The sequence below is a fragment of the Triticum urartu genome, chromosome 3A (assembly GCF_056163025.1).
Source record: "Triticum urartu cultivar PI428250 chromosome 3A, HENAU_Tu73, whole genome shotgun sequence".
NCBI classification, from domain to species: domain Eukaryota; kingdom Viridiplantae; phylum Streptophyta; class Magnoliopsida; order Poales; family Poaceae; genus Triticum; species Triticum urartu.
In genome coordinates this window covers 628,853,474-628,871,523 of record NC_141875.1, presented here as the reverse complement: position 1 = coordinate 628,871,523, position 18,050 = coordinate 628,853,474, and the positions used below count along the sequence as shown (strand labels likewise).

General features: G+C 41.5%; 2 protein-coding genes across 2 annotated transcripts; both read right to left on the bottom strand.

Moving 5' to 3' along the window:
- Positions 1-6,519: 6,519 nt before the first annotated feature.
- LOC147980918 (uncharacterized) lies at positions 6,520-7,917 on the bottom strand. Its single transcript, XM_087516991.1, has 2 exons — positions 6,713-7,917; positions 6,520-6,670 (listed from the first exon to the last, which is right to left on the bottom strand). The coding sequence occupies exons 1-2, from the start codon at positions 7,915-7,917 to the stop codon at positions 6,520-6,522; spliced, it is 1,356 nt and encodes a 451-aa protein (XP_087373117.1).
- A 195-nt stretch (positions 7,918-8,112) lies between these two features.
- LOC147980917 (replication protein A 32 kDa subunit B-like) lies at positions 8,113-9,735 on the bottom strand. Its single transcript, XM_087516990.1, has 9 exons — positions 9,644-9,735; positions 9,453-9,561; positions 9,278-9,375; positions 9,141-9,182; positions 8,961-9,038; positions 8,780-8,867; positions 8,574-8,704; positions 8,286-8,354; positions 8,113-8,191 (listed from the first exon to the last, which is right to left on the bottom strand). The coding sequence occupies exons 1-9, from the start codon at positions 9,733-9,735 to the stop codon at positions 8,113-8,115; spliced, it is 786 nt and encodes a 261-aa protein (XP_087373116.1).
- Between the last annotated feature and the right edge of the window lie 8,315 nt (positions 9,736-18,050).

The following is an 18,050-nucleotide window of genomic DNA, read 5'->3' as shown; positions in this document are numbered from 1 at the left end:
GTGGAAAAGTTATCCGTGCATTCTTCCGCACTTAGAGTTCCACCATAAATGAAAATACCGTATTGCATAATATTACAAGGAACTTACACTCATGCGTGTGAAATCAATCGCCTGAGAGATACTCTTTATCCATCTGCCTCCCGCACTTTATATGTCAAACATATAGAACTATCTCGAGCGTACACAACTTATTGAGTACTTCGCTGATGCATGTGGTGCACTTAATTATATGACACGCACTGCTTATTCACGTTCAACACTTTATAAAGGGCTTAGCGAATGAATTTTCCACTTAGGGTAGGAGAAGTTATTCATGCATGCTGCGCACTTCATATGTCATAGATGGAGAACTTTTTCGAGTATACACATTTTCTTAAGTACTCCGCTAAGGCATGCGGTGCACTTAATTACATGACATGAAGTGCTGAATCAATTTTTTGTCATTTTGGATTGAAACGTTGTCAATGAACGTTCTGCACTTGAGATGCCAACCGGAAAGAACTTTACCGCCCGTCCTACCTTTCTTAGTACTTTTCACGAAGAGGGAGGCGCACTTAATGTATAAGTCACTAAAAATTTCTCAACTACGGTTAGGACGACACTAGAATCTTTAGGTTTCAAAAAGGTCTTAGCAAAGAACCTCATCATTTATGTTTGAAACATCATTCACGCACGTTCCACACCTGAGTTGCCAAACAGAAAGGAATTTAACAATGTCCATATGAATCTTAGTATTTTAATAGAAGGAATGTCGCACTTAAGTTAGACGACATGTGGGGCTTAATGAAAATCTTATTCATGCATAATCTCGCACTTATGTGTCGACCAGGAAGGACTAACCAAAGAGCATCGCCATTTATGTCTGAAACGTCATTTATATGAATCTCAATACTTTACCAGAAAGAATGGCGCACTTAACTTGGAGCACACGTAGGGCTTAATTAATAGAAAGTTATCTTTGAATTCTTCCGCACTTAGAGGTCGACCAGAAATGAAAACACCGTTTCCATAATATTCCACGGAACTTTTACAAATGCGTGTGGCGCATTTGAGGTCATGTGAACTCCATCGCCTGATAGAGACACTTTATCCATCTACCTTCCGCACTTTATATGTCAAACATATAAAAAAATTCGTGAGCGTACAAAGCTTCTTGAGTACTTCGAGGTCATGTGAACTCCGTCGCCTGAGTGAGATACTTTATACATCTACCTTCCGCACTTTATATGTCAAACATATAGACCTTTTCACGAATGTACGCGACTTCTTGGGTACTTCGCTAATGCATGTGGTGCACTTAATTATATGGCGCACAGTGCTTATTCATATTCCGCACTTTATAAAGGGTTTAGCAAATGAAATTTCCACTTAGGGTAGGAGAGGTTATTCATGCATGCTCTGCACTTCATATGTTATACATAGACAAATTTCTCGAGCGTACACAAGTTCATTAGTACTCCGCCAAGGCATGTGGTGCACTTAATAATATGACACGAAGTGCTTATTCACCTCTTTGTCAGTTCGGATTGAAACGTTCTCAATGAACGTTGCGCACTTGTGATGACCGCCATTCATACCATTATGTAGTACTTTCTACGAAGAGGGAGGCGCACTTAATGTGTAAGCCACTAAGAACTTCTCAACTTCGGTTAGGACGACACTTGAATATTTATGTTTCAGAAAGGACTTAACAAAAAACATCATCATTTATGTTTGAAACAAGATAACCTTGTAGAGGCTCGCTAGGGACACAGTATTTGTTTATGTATTCACACATATATTCAAATTTCTGGTCAATACAATTCTGGAATTAATATTAATCCCTTATGATGATTAAGGAATTACAATAATATCAACTTTATTATTCCCTCTAGGGAATTTTCCCATCAAGAACAAGAGATGAAAACACAAGAGAAACACTCAATAACAAGTTCAATCAAACATCCACTAGACTAACAAACACACAAGATCCACAAGATACATGAACAATCAAATGGAAAGATACAAGGTAGAGTTCTTCCCAAATCCCATAGGAGATGAGGTCTTGATGATTCAATTGGGCAATGCTTCTCCACAAGTGGAGGTCTTGTACTCCAATGGAGTCTTCTTTTTCTCAAGATGAATCCCACAAAGGGAGATACATGATCTAAGCTCAAATGTTTAGATCCATTATTGGCTATTGCTGAATGGGGAGGAGTATTTATACATCCACAGGACTAACGGTTAAGGAGTGGAGAATTGGGATTACATGGAAAAATCCAAACAGCTCCATAGAGGCAGCCTTGTGAACCGGGTAACCTAAGCATGTGTGGTCGCGGTATCAAGCGCACTGATGAATTCGGCCATGTGCATGGGCTTGTACCGTGGCTTCTTGCAGACTACCATCGGTGCTGCTTGAACCTCGCCTTCTTCTTGACAGTTCATTCTTCTCTTCCAAGCATACCTCTTGGATTGTGGAGTTGTTCTCTTCATCTTGGACTCATACTCGATCAATCTGTAGCTCCGCTCACACATATGTAAGCGCATAAGTAGTATACCATCATCGAAGGGTACAAGTGAACACGTGTAAAGTATATGATTCACCGTAATTCTGCAAGTTCAGCGATCCATTGTTGGTCTTGTGGAAGAATCACTGAGATATAATATACGCTTTGATGAGGTGATCAAAGCATATTGTTCTATACATAAAGCATATTGTTCTATTACATACTTATGGTGAAGTCTGTACCTATGTTAAAATTGGGTGGTATCACTACAGCAATTCCTGAAGTAAATGTGGATGACATACTTGTTTATCAGGACTGAATTATAATTTTCTGCAAAGCATAAAGAGTTGTTCTAACGGACCTTTTTGAACGAAAGACCTCGGTAGATCTACTTATGTATTAGGATATATCAAGACGCCTGATAATTCTTTCACAGAGCACATATATTGACATGATTTTGAATGAGCTCAAAATGAACGCTGCTTGAGACCTCGGTAGTTCTTGCCTGAGTTCTAAGGTGTGAAATTGAGTAAGACTCAAAGACCAACCACAACATAAAAATAGAGAGATAGTGAAAGTGATTCCCTCTGTCACATCCATAGGTTCTACTCCCTCCGTCCGGAAACACTGGTAGGAGGAATGAATGTATCTAGATGTATTTTAGTTCTAGATACATTCATTTTTATGCATTTCTCCGACAAGTATTACCGGACAGAGGGAGTATAAAACATGACATGCTGCGTACCAGACCAGAAGTGTGCCTTGCCACGTGTCTGGCAAGGGGATACAAGAGTGCTCTAGGGGTGGATAACTAGAGATCGCTCAACAAATTATGCTAAAAGAAAAACCGAGATGTTTCTCTGCTATGGAGGTGATAAATAGTTCGTCTTAAAGGGTTAAGTCGATGACAGCTTTGTCACCAATAAATATCGCTTTGGGTCTCAGTATGGAAACGTAATAAATGTAGGGGCAATTAGCTAAAGTAGCCTTATCCAGAGCATTGTAAACATAGATTCTTGCAAAGTACAAATGGGACTAGATGTCTCAGACCCGTTGAATAAAACCATCTTTCACAAGCAAAACATGATCACACCTTAGAAATATTTAGGTGGGCGATGTGAATTAGATTTTTTACTCTAGTAAACTCTTTTGGGTATTGGTCATATGTTGATGGGAACTACGGGCATTAATATTTCCTTATTATATTCCTTATTATTATATTAATTAGATTTGAAAGTGGGAGACAGCTGGAAATATTCCCTAGAGGCGGTAATAAAATTGTTATTATTATATTTCCTTAATCATGATGAAAGGTTTTTTTATTCATGCTAGAATCATATTGACCGAAATCTTGAACACATGTTTGGATACATAACCAAATCCCGTGTACATAGTGAGCTTCTAACTGACTAGCTATTTGATAAAAGATGGTTGATGTTTTACTAACAATAGACATGAGTTGTCATTTGATAACGAGGTCAGGTCATTCATATGATAAGGAGGATGATCTGATGATGAAGACTCACCCGTTAGCATAGCGTTAGATCGTTTAGTTTATTGCTACTTCATTCTTAATGTCATATACATGTTTCTTTGACCATGAGATCATGCAACTCCTGGATACCGAAGGAATACCTTGTGTGCTAACAAACGTCACAGCCTAACTCGGTGACTATTAAAATGCTCTACATGTATCTCCGAATGTGTCTGTTGGGTTTGCATTTGTCGAGTCTTGATTTTGTCACTCCGTGTGAAGAAGAGGTATCGCTGTGCCATCTCCGTAATACACCAGAAGAAGGAGCTTGCAAGCAAAGTGACTAACAGGTTAATTACGAGATGATGTATTATAGAACGAGTAAAGAGACTTGTCGGTGACGAGTTTGAACTAGGTATGAAGATACCGACGATCGAATCTCGAGCAATTAAGATAGCAATGGAAATTACGTATGTTGTCATCCATGTTCGGCTACTTGTTATTGGACTGATAGGCGTATCGGTAATGTCTACGTAGCGTTCAAACCCGTATGGGGCCGCACGATTAACATTTGTTCAAGATATAGTCTTATATGAGCTATCTATGTTGGTGAACAAATTTTGTTCGGAGTTCTGGATGACATCACGGTCATGATGAGGAACTACGGAATATTCAGGAGGTAAAGATTAATATAGCTGATAATAGTGTTTGATATCAAAGGTGTTTAAGATGTCTCCCTAAGTGTTTGGGCACGAGAACACTTTCTTTGGGTCAAGTGGTCAATCCCCTCGGTCCGTGGCGTCTGGGTCCAGACAACGGGAACCATGGCGTCTGGTCCCGCAGTAAGAGAATGAATCCTGCCTTTCGTGTAAAAGCCACTTTGATGAGGCTTTTACTCCAAGCCCCGGCACCACCAGGGCTGAACTTATAAATATAGGGGCAGGAATAGCACATAAGACACATCAATATTAACCAAGGAATCCCGTGCCATCTAGTATATCACCCGTCTAGTTTCTGTATTGCTGCGGGACGAATCTACTAATTTCCCAGTGAAGAAGGAGAGGACGTCATTGAGATGAACGTTTGCAGCACACAGAGGTGTCGTGTGTTCGGAATTTTATAGGGAAGGATCGTGATAATGTATGACTACATGAACCGCGTTGATAAACGCTTTTACTTAGCGGTCTTCAAGGGTGTGAAAATGCTCACCAACTCTCCATGGATAGATCTTGCCTGTGAGTAGGATTTTTTTGTTTTACATGCAACGTTTCCCAACACTTGATAGATCATCCGTAGCAAATTGTGCACTTTGTTAAAAGGCATGTGGTGCAATTAATTAATTCGACACGAAGGGCTTGTCGACTTTATTTCAACCTTTTCTGCTGGAAAAGTTGTTAATGCAGGTTTCTCACTTGAGAAGTCGACCTGAAAGAACTTTACAGGGCTCAATAACAATGTCAGTACTTTGCTAAACTGCGAGGCGCGATTAATGTATACGAAACGAGCCCTTCATGGCTATTGGGTGCGGATGCCCTTAAAGAAACATCATTAATTTTCTAAAACCATATAAAGCGGTGTGTGGACATAAGGTACACTGCGCGAAGGACCTATCGCATTTTTATTAATGAAAGGCCCAAAATTCAGACCTCGATTGGGAATCACCCTAACATCATTAAAATCGATTCAATAACTCTAGGAAAATTGCCCTGGAGTGTGAGGAATGATATGAAACTAATGGAGTGTGGCACACTTGAGGTATAGGTTTCAAAATGTCTTAGGAAATATTCTAAACGCTTAGAATACAAAAAGTTATTCATGCACGTTGCGCACTTCATAGGACGAATGAAAAGGACTTTAAGATCATCCATAACTATCTGAGTACTTTGTTAAAAAGTGTACCACACTTCATCGCTTAGGATAGAAAAACTTATTCATGCGTGTTCCGCCCCTGAGAGGTCGAAACTAATGAACTTCACAATCATTCACAAAGAATCCAAGTGCTTTGATAAAACGCGTGGCACACTTAATTTATATATCACTGAATTGGCTTGAGCGGTTTATGTGGCATAACTGTACCGCATTGCTAGGCCCTTAAAATTTAGTGTTTAAATGTTTAGCGGAATCAGAAATAAATTCAAAAAGTAGTTCGGGAGTTCAGCAATTGATATATTATGTCAAGCTCCAAAAAAACATTGGACTGGCATACTCCACAAGTCTTTCTGTTCTATATCGTTATATCTTCACACCGAAAATATTTCAACAGAAATAAATATCATAAGTGGATCAACATAATAGTCAGTTTTTTCCTATTCAAAGTTCGGAACAAATGCTCAATACATTTAAATACATGGTGCAACAAAATGAGCTTGAAAATGATTCTTCTCGCTAAATGGATTATGTATAGGAAAGCAAAGACTAAAAATACATAGGGATTACTAAGTCGAATAGTATTCGGAGATTACAAACCAGGAACATAATAAGATATTACATTGGACAGTACTGAAAGATAAATTTGAATAGGAAGATACACAGGTGTCACGCCCATTGCCATGTTTATCTCTATGGTGCATCATGATTAGGCATATTAACCACTGGTGGCCAATGCTCTGTAAGAGAAACAATAGACCTTAGAGCGCCATCTTCATCAAGGTACTGCACCTCATGTACGTTGCCACTTGAGTTCTCCAAAATGAAAATTGCATGATGAAAGCTAAATTTCAGGAAGACAAAGGACGAATCTATGCTAGATGACCTGATTTGCATAGAATGAATGCCATTGTCTAAATCAACTCCAAGGAATAATTGACGCCACATGGGATGCTGACAGCGGCTTCCAAAGGATGATGCAAGGTTTATCTCTGACATAGGAAACCATGTTGTTTCTTCATGCTCTCGTGATGATAATATCCATGTGCGAAGTGATAGATTGTCACTGTGAAAAAATGATATGATACCTGAACTGCTCCTAGAGATGTGGTAATCAAAGCAGGAAGTGACACTTACAGGGAACTGGACAGTGGAGAAGACAAAAGTATCTATGTTGAAGCAAACCACAAATCCTACCACATACATCATGTATAGATTGGAACCAACTAGGAGACAGTATGGATCCCAATGGAACAATGGTCCATCATTACCAGGAGGAGTTTGAAGCGGTGGAGAAACAAAGCGTGACCATTCGTTGTTTTTTAGGATGCAAACGTGGACATATAGGTCAACAACTGAACTGAAACTCAAACCAGAATAAGAACGGACGAAAGGGCCTGCTGCTTGCTTAACAAAGAACGAAAAATTAGGCCTGCTGTCAATGAGAATGACACCAAATTGACCATATAAATTAAGGGTGTGCTGATGTTGGAACAGGGGGACTCTAGGCATTCTAGGGGCTAAGAATAACCGAGAAAATGGAGGATTTGGACAGATAGAGAAGAACCTGCCGTCGAGACCTCTGACCAAGACGAGCAACTCACCTGCTTCAGATGCAAGCATGTTCTCCATGGCAAAGGTTGCCACGTCGACCCTAGCAAGTAGAGCAGCTTGTCCTGGATTAGGAGGGGAAGCAACGACATCCACAAGACGTACGTGCAGCTCGAAGAGGCGCTCGAATGCAGCAATGAATCCGAGGACGGCTGGAGCATTGCGGCGAGCATACTCCATGATGAACTGCTGGGAGGTACAGATCTCAAACCATCTAGGACTCACTACAGAACTACGAACAAGGGATCTAGTGCATCCCAGCCTGATGAAAATCTCACTAAAAATATTGTTATCTAAGTGAGATGAAAAATCTATCTGGTCAATGTCCATGGTGGATAGAGAACGACAGATGTTAGTTTGGGGAAGAAGGGTGGTATGGGGTGTAAGGGTGGCACACTGGCACCTATCCAGTAGGTGCGCCAGGAAAAAGGTGTTGATATGGCACACCAGGTAATAAAGTGTTGATGTGGGACACCACATATAATAAAATAACCGAGAGAATTGGGAAAGGGAAACCACATAATAAAATAACTGAGAGAATTGCTAAAGTGATGAAATAAATATTACAATCATGATAGGTCTAACTGAAAATCCATAGAATGGCTTAACCATAAATGTCTGACACTCAAGTACATTATTTAACTCTAATAATTAACACAGGGATAATCGACCAATTCAGATGGAGGACTTGAAGTGGTTGTCATCAACAGTTGTGTATATCATCCCAATGTAGATTTGCTCCGTAATGACTTGCCTGGTTAATTATGCCAAGTTGTAATCAGAAAATGTGTCAACTATAAGTTGAATAAGGAAATAGGCTAAATGAATTTAATGATGTGATGTCTTACATTATCTCGTCCTGGCTGATGTCCAGTGCACTACGGATTAACTTCAAGCTAACGCCATGCTGAATATCGCTGTGTTAGGGCAAATGTGAGAAAAAATGGAGTTATCCTTTGGATGGATCATGGAACTTTATGTTTTAACTGTTGGTCGTGCATGGCACGGGGACCTATATGTTATTTGTGAGATTTGTGGATATACATGTTTAATGGTCAAAGGAACTTAGTTCAGGATATTGCATTTAGCTTTCGTAATAATCAAAGAACTTTATGTACCAGCCATACAGTACTTACCGGTAAGCTGGGTCTTGCAGGATGGCAAATATCTTGTCCTTTGTTGACGAATGCAAGGGCACCTCCGACGGGGTAATTGACGGCCCCTTTGGGAAAACAGTTGATGCTGTGGAGTCAGGTTCCATTCTTGCCTATGAGAGGTAATGTATGTGAGAAAGAATGTATGTATCATTTAGGTACATTTTATAAAAAACACGAAGAATTACCTTGTGGGTGTTTCTCTTACGAATGTCTAATGTGGTGTGTATGGTATACAAGTAGTGGTGCGTGGTGTCATTGTAGTTTTCGATTAACCTGCAATATTTTTAAAATGTATGGCTATGTGTAAAAAAGAATGTTATATGTGAAAAATTTATGACACAGAAAAAAGATGCGGTTTAAAATAACCTGATCTTGAAAGCTTTAATCTGAAGGAATCTGTCATTCATGGCAGGTTTGCCAAATAGTTGAACATAGTCGCCATTGCTGCAAATAAGATGTAACGATTGAAACAGTGGGCTTGTTGACCAACTAGTTGAAAAACTAGGACTGCAAATTATTATTTTTATCTTAATACATAAATCAGACCTTGATGACCAAGCAAGTTTAAAGTCCGAAGTTGTTTCCGGCCTGACAGAAGAACAAGAAAAATGGAGCAAAGGGTTAAATGCATTGTTTCTAAAGTTCTTTGGATACAAGGAGTTTACTGACGATGAAATTAGTACCAGAAAGATATGTTGATTAACCCTGTGGCATCCTGTAGATCGAAGGACCAGTGATTCATTCGAACAGTAGAGTGTGAAACAGTTCCTATCAGGATCACCTATCAAATGAAGACATATATTAAGAACACCTAGTGGATGGTTTTGAAAATCTAAATGATTTTATATATAGACTCACTGATGACACGGTGTCTCCGTCAACTACGATAGGGTAACGCTCTATGTCCTCCAGAAATCCATCATACAACTGCTTACTTGTCATAGGCCTGAGAGTGGATGGATGAGCATGTACATTTAATATGGTTTAACAAAATATCAATGATTTCTGCAATGCCAGTTTGAAAGCAAAGGCCGGTGGCAATACTCACGGGGATGACGGTAGTGGCAGTTGAGCGTGCGGGGGAAACCATCATGGCTTCGCCGGTGAACAGAGCATCCGTCTCGTCGGCATTGTGATCCATGACGTTGGTGTGTAGGAGAACGAGGTAGGGATGGTTGAGTTATATACAGCTTTGAGGTACTAGCGTATAGAGAGTTCAAGCAGGGCAGCAGTTTAAGTTGATTTGACATGTAGGTGGGAGCTGGGCAGGAGGGATCCAAGGGAGGCGTTATCTGAATGATAATGCAGTTTTTTTGACTTGTTTCTCAGTGGGATACACGGTTAAGGAAAATAGTTTTTTTCAGTGTTGATATGAAAATGGGGCAAACTGACTCTGAGATACCAATGACGAGTTTAAGGCTCTCCCAATGGAGAATTGTTGATTAACCAATTCATGTGAAGAGGGAGTGTATGCCGTGGAGTAGATGAGGAGGGAAAGTGGGCGTATTAAAATAATAGAAAACATGCATCAATTAGAGAGGAGTGGCACAACGCCATGTCGCCCATGCCCTACTATCCAGAGTGTTGCACAGCTCACGGGTGAGTCAAAATGACCAGTCGACCATGCACTCCTCTCAAACAACGATGCAGTAGAGATAAGGTCGATTTGACCTCACAACTTTACTATTCGACCGGCATGCTGTATGGGCACGACCCGGACACTGCCCCTTCAGTAGCGCCAAAAGCATGCGTACTATGGTTGGTTGTAGACAGCTGCATACAATAAATTCAAGGTCTATAGATACGAGTGGAATGGAACATGAATCGGCACAACACTTCTTCTGCAAGAACAAAGCTCTTCTTCTGCAAGAACATGTCGACTGGAAATCCGATACTTCGATGTGCATGCGGCATGCCATGCGCCAGGAAAGCTGGATCTGCGGTGGCGAGGCAGGACAAGTTCTACTTCAGCTGCGTGAACTATGGGGTAAGAATATATAGATAAGAAAAAATGTAGCAGATTACGTTCAGTACCTGCACTGGCTAAAGATTCTTTTGCTCTTGTTTCTTGATTTTTATGTACAGGTTCAGAGGAGAGCGTGCGAGGTCTACATGTGGGAGGATGTACTGGAGGAATACGTGCAGAAGAGAATCCAAGCTGAACGAGTGAAGCTGCGGGAGGTGACAGAAGACCGAGACGAGTTCATCGAGGAAATGGCTGATAGGAACAGGGAGATCAGGAACCTCAGGACGATGAACAAGGTGCTACAACTAGCACTCGCGTCCACCGCGCCAGTGGCAGCCATGACCGCAATCGGGGCTGCTTGGGTTGGGAAATGAATAGTTGGTTCGGATTAAGTGGGAACAAATGGGTTAGCAAACCAGGAAAGTGTTGGGTTTCGTAGTAATTTCAAAAAATTTCCTACGCACACGCAAGATCATGGTGATGCATAGCAACGAGAGGGGGAGCATGATCTACATACCTAGTAGATCGACAACGGAAGCGTTTGGTTGATGTAGTCGTACGTCTTCATGGTCCGACCGATCAAGCACTGAAACTACGACACCTCCGAGTTCCAGCACACGTTCAGCTCAATGACGATCCCCGGACTCCGATCCAGCAAAGTGTCGGGGAAGAGTTCCATCAGCACGACGGCGTGGTGACGATCTTGATGCACTACTGCTGCAGGGCTTTGCCTAAGCACCGCTACAATATTATCGAGGACTATGGTGGCTGGGGGTGCCGCACACGGCTAAGGAATAGATCACGTGGATCAACTTGTGTGTTCTAGGGTGCCTCTGCCTCAGTATATAAAGGACCAAAGGGGGGAGGCTGGCCGGCCACATAGGGCGCGCCAGGAGAGTCCTACTCCCTCTGGGAGTAGGATCCCCCCCCCCCCAATCCTAGTTGGAATAGGACTTGTGCAGGGGGGAAAAGAGAGAGAGGGGCCGGCCCCCTCTCCTTGTCCAATCCGGACCAAGGGAGGGGTGGGGCGCACGGCCCATGTAGGGCTGCCTCTTCTCTTTTCCACTAAGGCCCATCATGGCCCATTTAGCTCCCGGGGGGTTCCGGTAACCTCCCGGTACTCAGGTAAAATCCCAATTTCACCCGGAACACTTCCGATATCCAAACATAGGCTTCCAATATATCAATCTTTATGTCTCGACCATTTCGAGACTCCTCGTCATGTCCGTGATCACATCCGGGACTCCGAACAACCTTCGGTACATCAAAATGCATAAACTCATAATATAACTGTCATCATAACCTTAAGCGTGCGGACCCTACGGGTTCGAGAACAATGTAGACATGACCGAGACATGTCTCCAGTCAATAACCAATAGCGGGACCTGGATGCCCATATTGGCTCCTACATATTCTACGAAGATCTTTATCGGTTAGACCGCATAACAACATACGTCGTTCCCTTTGTCATCGGTATGTTACTTGCCCGAGATTCGATCGTCGGTATTCCAATACCTAGTTCAATCTCGTTGCCGGCAAGTCTCTTTACTCGTTCTGTAATACATCATCCCGCAACTAATTCATTTAGTTGCAATGCTTGCAAGGCTTAAGTGATGTGCATTACCGAGAGGGCCCAGAGATACCTCTCCGACAATCGGAGTGACAAAACCTAATCTCGAAATACGCCAACCCAACATGTACCTTTGGAGACACCTGTAGTACTCCTTTATAATCACCCAGTTACGTTGTGACATTTGGTAGTACCCAAAGTGTTCCTCTGGTAAACGGGAGTTGCATAATCTCATAGTTATAGGAACATGTATAAGTCATGAAGAAAGCAATAGCAACATACTAAACAATCGGGTGCTAAGCTAATGGAATGGGTCATGTCAATCAGATCATTCTCTCAATGATGTGATCCCGTTAATCAAATAACAACTCATTGTTCATGGTTAGGAAACATAACCATCTTTGATTAACGAGCCAGTCAAGTAGAGGCATACTAGTGACACTTTGTTTGTCTATGTATTCACACATGTATTATGTTTCCGGTTAATACAATTCTAGCATGAATAATAAACATTTATCATGATTATAAGGAAATAAATAATAACTTTATTATTGCCTCTAGGGCATATTTCCTTCAGTCTCCCACTTGCACTAGAGTCAATAATCTAGATTACACAGTAATGATTTAACACCCATGGAGCCTTGGTGCTGATCATGTTTTGCTCGTGGAAGAGGCTTAGTCAACGGGTCTGCAATATTCAGATCCGTATGTATCTTGCAAATCTCTATGTCTCCCACCTGGACTAGATCCCTGATGGAATTGAAGCGTCTCTTGATGTGCTTGGTTCTCTTGTGAAATCTGGATTCCTTTGCCAAGGCAATTGCACCAGTATTGTCACAAAAGATTTTCATTGGACCCGATGCACTAGGTATGACACCCAGATCGGATATGAACTCCTTCATCCAGACTCCTTCATTTGCTGCTTCCGAAGCAGCTATGTACTCCGCTTCACATGTAGATCCCGCTACAACGCTTTGTTTAAAACTGCACCAACTGACAGCTCCACCGTCTAATGTAAACACGTATCCGGTTTGCGATTTAGAATCGTCCGGATCAGTGTCAAAGCTTGCATCAACGTATCCTTTTACGATGAGCTCTTTGTCACCTCCATATATGAGAAACATATCCTTAGTCCTTTTCAGGTATTTCAGGATGTTCTTGACCGTTGTCCAGTGATCCACTCCTGGATTACTTTGGTACCTCCCTGCTAGACTTATAGCAAGGCACACATCAGGTCTGGTACACAGCATTGCATACATGATAGATCCTATGGCTGATGCATAGGGAACATCTTTCATATTCTCTCTATCTTCTGCAGTGGTCGGGCATTGAGTCTTACTCAACTTCACACCTTGTAACACAGGCAAGAACCCTTTCTTTGCTTGATCCATTTTGAACTTCTTCAAAATTTTGTCAAGGTATGTGGTTTGTGAAAGTCCAATTAAGCGTTTTGGTCTATCTCTATAGATCTTAATGCCTAATATGTAAGCAGCTTCACCGAGGTCTTTCATTGAAAAACTCTTATTCAAGTATCCCTTTATGCTATCCAGAAATTCTATATCATTTCCAATTAGTAATATGTCATCTACATATAATATCAGAAATGCAACAGAGCTCCCACTCACTTTCTTGTAAATACAGGCTTCTCCAAAAGTCTGTATAAAACCAAATGCTTTGATCACACTATCAAAGCATTTATTCCAACTCCGAGAGGCTTGCACCAGTCCATAAATGGATCGCTGGAGCTTGCACACTTTGTTAGCTCCCTTTGAATCGACAAAACCTTCTGGTTGCATCATATACAACACTTCTTCCACAAATCCATTCAGGAATGCAGTTTTGACATCCATCTGCCAAATTTCATAATCATAAAATGCGGCAATTGCTAACATGATTCGGACAGACTTAAGCATTGGTACGGGTGAGAAGGTCTCATCGTAGTCAATCCCTTGAACTTGCCGAAAACCTTTTGCGACAAGTCGAGCTTTGTAGACAGTAATATTACCGTCAGCGTCAGTCTTCTTCTTGAAGATCCAATTATTCTCAATTGCTTGCCGATCTTTGGGCAAGTCAACCAAAGTCCATACTTTGTTCTCATACATGGATCCCATCTCAGATTTCATGGCTTCAAGCCATTTTGCGGAATCTGGGCTCACCATCGCTTCTCCATAGTTCGTAGGTTCATCATGATCTAGTAGCATGACTTCTAGAACAGGATTACCGTACCACTCTGGTGCGGATCTTACTCTGGTTGATCTACGAGGTTCAGTAGTATCTTGTTCTGAAGTTTCATGATCATCATCATTAGCTTCCTCACTAACTGGTGTAGGTGTCATAGAAACAGTTTTCTGTGATGTACTACTTTCCAATAAGGGAGCAGGTACAGTTACCTCGTCAAGTTCTACTTTCCTCCCACTCACTTCTTTCGAGAGAAACTCCTTCTCCAGAAAGTTTCCGAATTTAGCAACAAAAGTCTTGCCTTCGGATCTGTGATAGAAGGTGTATCCAATAGTTTCCTTTGGATATCCTATGAAGACACATTTCTCCGATTTGGGTTCGAGCTTATCAGGTTGAAGCTTTTTCACATAAGCATCGCAGCCCCAAACTTTCAGAAACGACAACTTTGGTTTCTTGCCAAACCACAGTTCATAAGGCGTCGTCTCAAAGGATTTTGATGGTGTCCTATTTAACGTGAATGCGGCCGTCTCTAGAGCGTATCCCCAAAACGATAGCGGTAAATCAGTAAGAGACATCATAGATCGCATCATATCCAGTAAAGTACGATTACGACGTTCGGACACACCATTACGCTAAGGTGTTCCGGGTGGCGTGAGTTGCGAAACTATTCCACAATTTTTCAAATGTACACCAAACTTGTAACTCAAATATTCTCCTCCACGATCAGATCGTAGAAACTTTATTTTCTTGTTACGATGATTTTCAACTTCACTCTGAAATTCTTTGAACTTTTCAAATGTTTCAGACTTATGTTTCATTAAGTAGATATACCCATATCTGCTTAAATCATCTGTGAAGGTGAGAAAATAACGATATCCGCCACGAGCCTCAATATTCATTGGACCACATACATCTGTATGTATGATTTCCAACAAATCTGTTGCTCTCTCCATAGTACTAGAGAACGGCGTTTTAGTCATCTTGCCCATGAGGCACGGTTCGCAAGTACCAAGTGATTCATAATCAAGTGGTTCCAAAAGTCCATCAGTATGGAGTTTCTTCATGTGCTTTACACCGATATGACCTAAACGGCAGTGCCACAAATAAGTTGCACTCTCATTATCAACTCTGCATCTTTTGGCTTCAACATTATGAATATGTGTGTTACTACTATCGAGATTCAACAAGAATATACCACTCTTTAAGGGTGCATGACCATAAAATATATTACTCATATAAATAGAACAACCATTATTCTCTGATTTAAATGAATAACCGTCTCGCATCAAACAAGATCCAGATATAATGTTCATGCTTAACGCTGGCACCAAATAACAATTATTTAGGTCTAATACTAATCCCGAAGGTAGATGTAGAGGTAGCGTGCCGACTGCGATCACATCGACTTTGGAACCGTTTCCCACGCGCATCGTCACCTCGTCCTTAACCAATCTTCGCTTGATCCGTAGTCCCTGTTTCAAGTTGCAAATATTGGCAACAGAACCAGTATCAAATAGCCAGGTGCTACTACGAGCATTAGTAAGGTACACATCAATAACATGTATATCACATATACCTTTGTTCACCTTGCCATCCTTCTTATCCGCCAAATACTTGGGGCAGTTCCGCTTCCAGTGACCAGTCTTCTTGCAATAGAAGCACTCAGTTTCAGGCGTAGGTCCAAGTTTGGGTTTCTTCTCTTGAGTAGCAACTTGCTTGCCGTTCTTTTTGAAGTTCCCCTTCTTCTTCCCTTTGCCCTTTTTCTTGAAACTAGTGGTCTTGTTGACCATCAACACTTGATGCTCCTTCTTGATTTCTACCTCCGCAGCTTTCAGCATCGCGAAGAGCTCGGGAATAGTCTTATTCATCCCTTGCATATTATAGTTCATCACGAAGCTCTTGTAGCTTGGTGGCAGTGATTGGAGAATTCTGTCAATGACGCAATCATCTGGAAGATTAACTCCCAATTGAATCAAGTGATTATTATACTCAGACATTTTGAGTATATGCTCACTAACAGAACTGTTCTCTTCCATCTTGCAGCTATAGAACTTATTGGAGACTTCATATCTCTCAATCTGGGCATTTGCTTGAAATATTAACTTCAACTCCTGGAACATCTCATATGCTCCATGATGTTCAAACCGTCGTTGAAGTCCCGATTCTAAGCCGTAAAGCATGGCACACTGAACTATCGAGTAGTCATCAGCTTTGCTCTGCCAGACGTTCATAACATCCGACGTTGCTCCTGCAGCAGGCCTGGCACCCAGCGGTGCTTCCAGGACGTAATTCTTCTATGCAGCAATGAGGATAATCCTCAAGTTACGGACCCAGTCCATGTAATTGCTACCATCATCTTTCAACTTTGCTTTCTCAAGGAACGCATTAAAATTCAACAGAACAACAGCACGAGCCATCTATCTACAATCAAACATAAACAAGCAAGATACTAATCAGGTACTAAGTTTCATGATAAATTTAAGTTCAGTTAATTTACTTAAAGAACTCCCACTTAGATAGACATCCCTCTAATCCTCTAAGTGATTACGTGATCCAAATCAACTAAACCATGTCCGATCATCACGTGAGATGGAGTAGTTTCATTGGTGAACATCATTATGTTGATCATATCTACTATATGATTCACGCTCGACCTTTCGGTCTCCGTGTTCCGAGGCCATATCTGTATATGCTTGGCTCGTCAAGTATAACCTGAGTATTCCGCGTGTCCAACTTTTTTGCACCCGTTGTATTTGAACGTAGAACCTATCACACCCGATCATCACGTGGTGTCTCAGCACGAAGAACTTTCGCAACGGTGCATACTCAGGGAGAACACTTCTTGATAATTTAGTGAGAGATCATCTTATAATGCTACCGTCAATCAAAGCAAGATAAGATGCATAAAAGATAAACATCACATGCAATCAATATAAGTGATATGATATGGCCATCATCATCTTGTGCTTGTGATCTCCATCTCCGAAGCACCGTCGTGATCACCATCGTCATCGGCGTGACACCTTGATCTCCATCATAGCATCGTTGTCGTCTCGCCAAGCTTGTGCTTCCACGACTATCGCTACCGTTTAGTGATAAAGTAAAGCATTACATCACGATTGCATTTCATACAATAAAGCGACAACCATATGGCTCCTGCCGGTTGCCGATAACTCGGTTACAAAACATGATCATCTCATACAATAAAATTCAGCATCATGTCTTGACCATATCACATCACAACATGCCCTGCAAAAACAAGTTAGACGAACTCTACTTTGTTGTTGCAAGTTTTACGTGGCTGCTACGGGCTTAAGTAAGAACCAATCTCACCTACGCATCAAAACCACAAGGATAGTTTGTCAATTTGACTCCGTTTTAACCTTCGCAAGGACCGGGCATAGCCATACTTGGTTCAACTAAAGTTGGAGGAACTGTCACCCACAAGCCACCTCTGTGCAAAGCACGTTGGGAGAACCGGTCTCGCGTAAGCGTACGCGTAATGTCAGTCTGGGCCGCTTCATCCAACAATACCGCCGAACCAAAGTATGACATGCTGGTAGGCAGTATGACTTATATCGCCCACAACTCACTTGTGTTCTACTCGTGCATATAACATCAACATATAAAACCTAGGCTCGGATGCCACTGTTGGGTTTCGTAGTAATTTCAAAAAAATTCCTACGCACACGCAAGATCATGGTGATGCATAGCAACGAGAGGGGGAGTATGATCTACATAC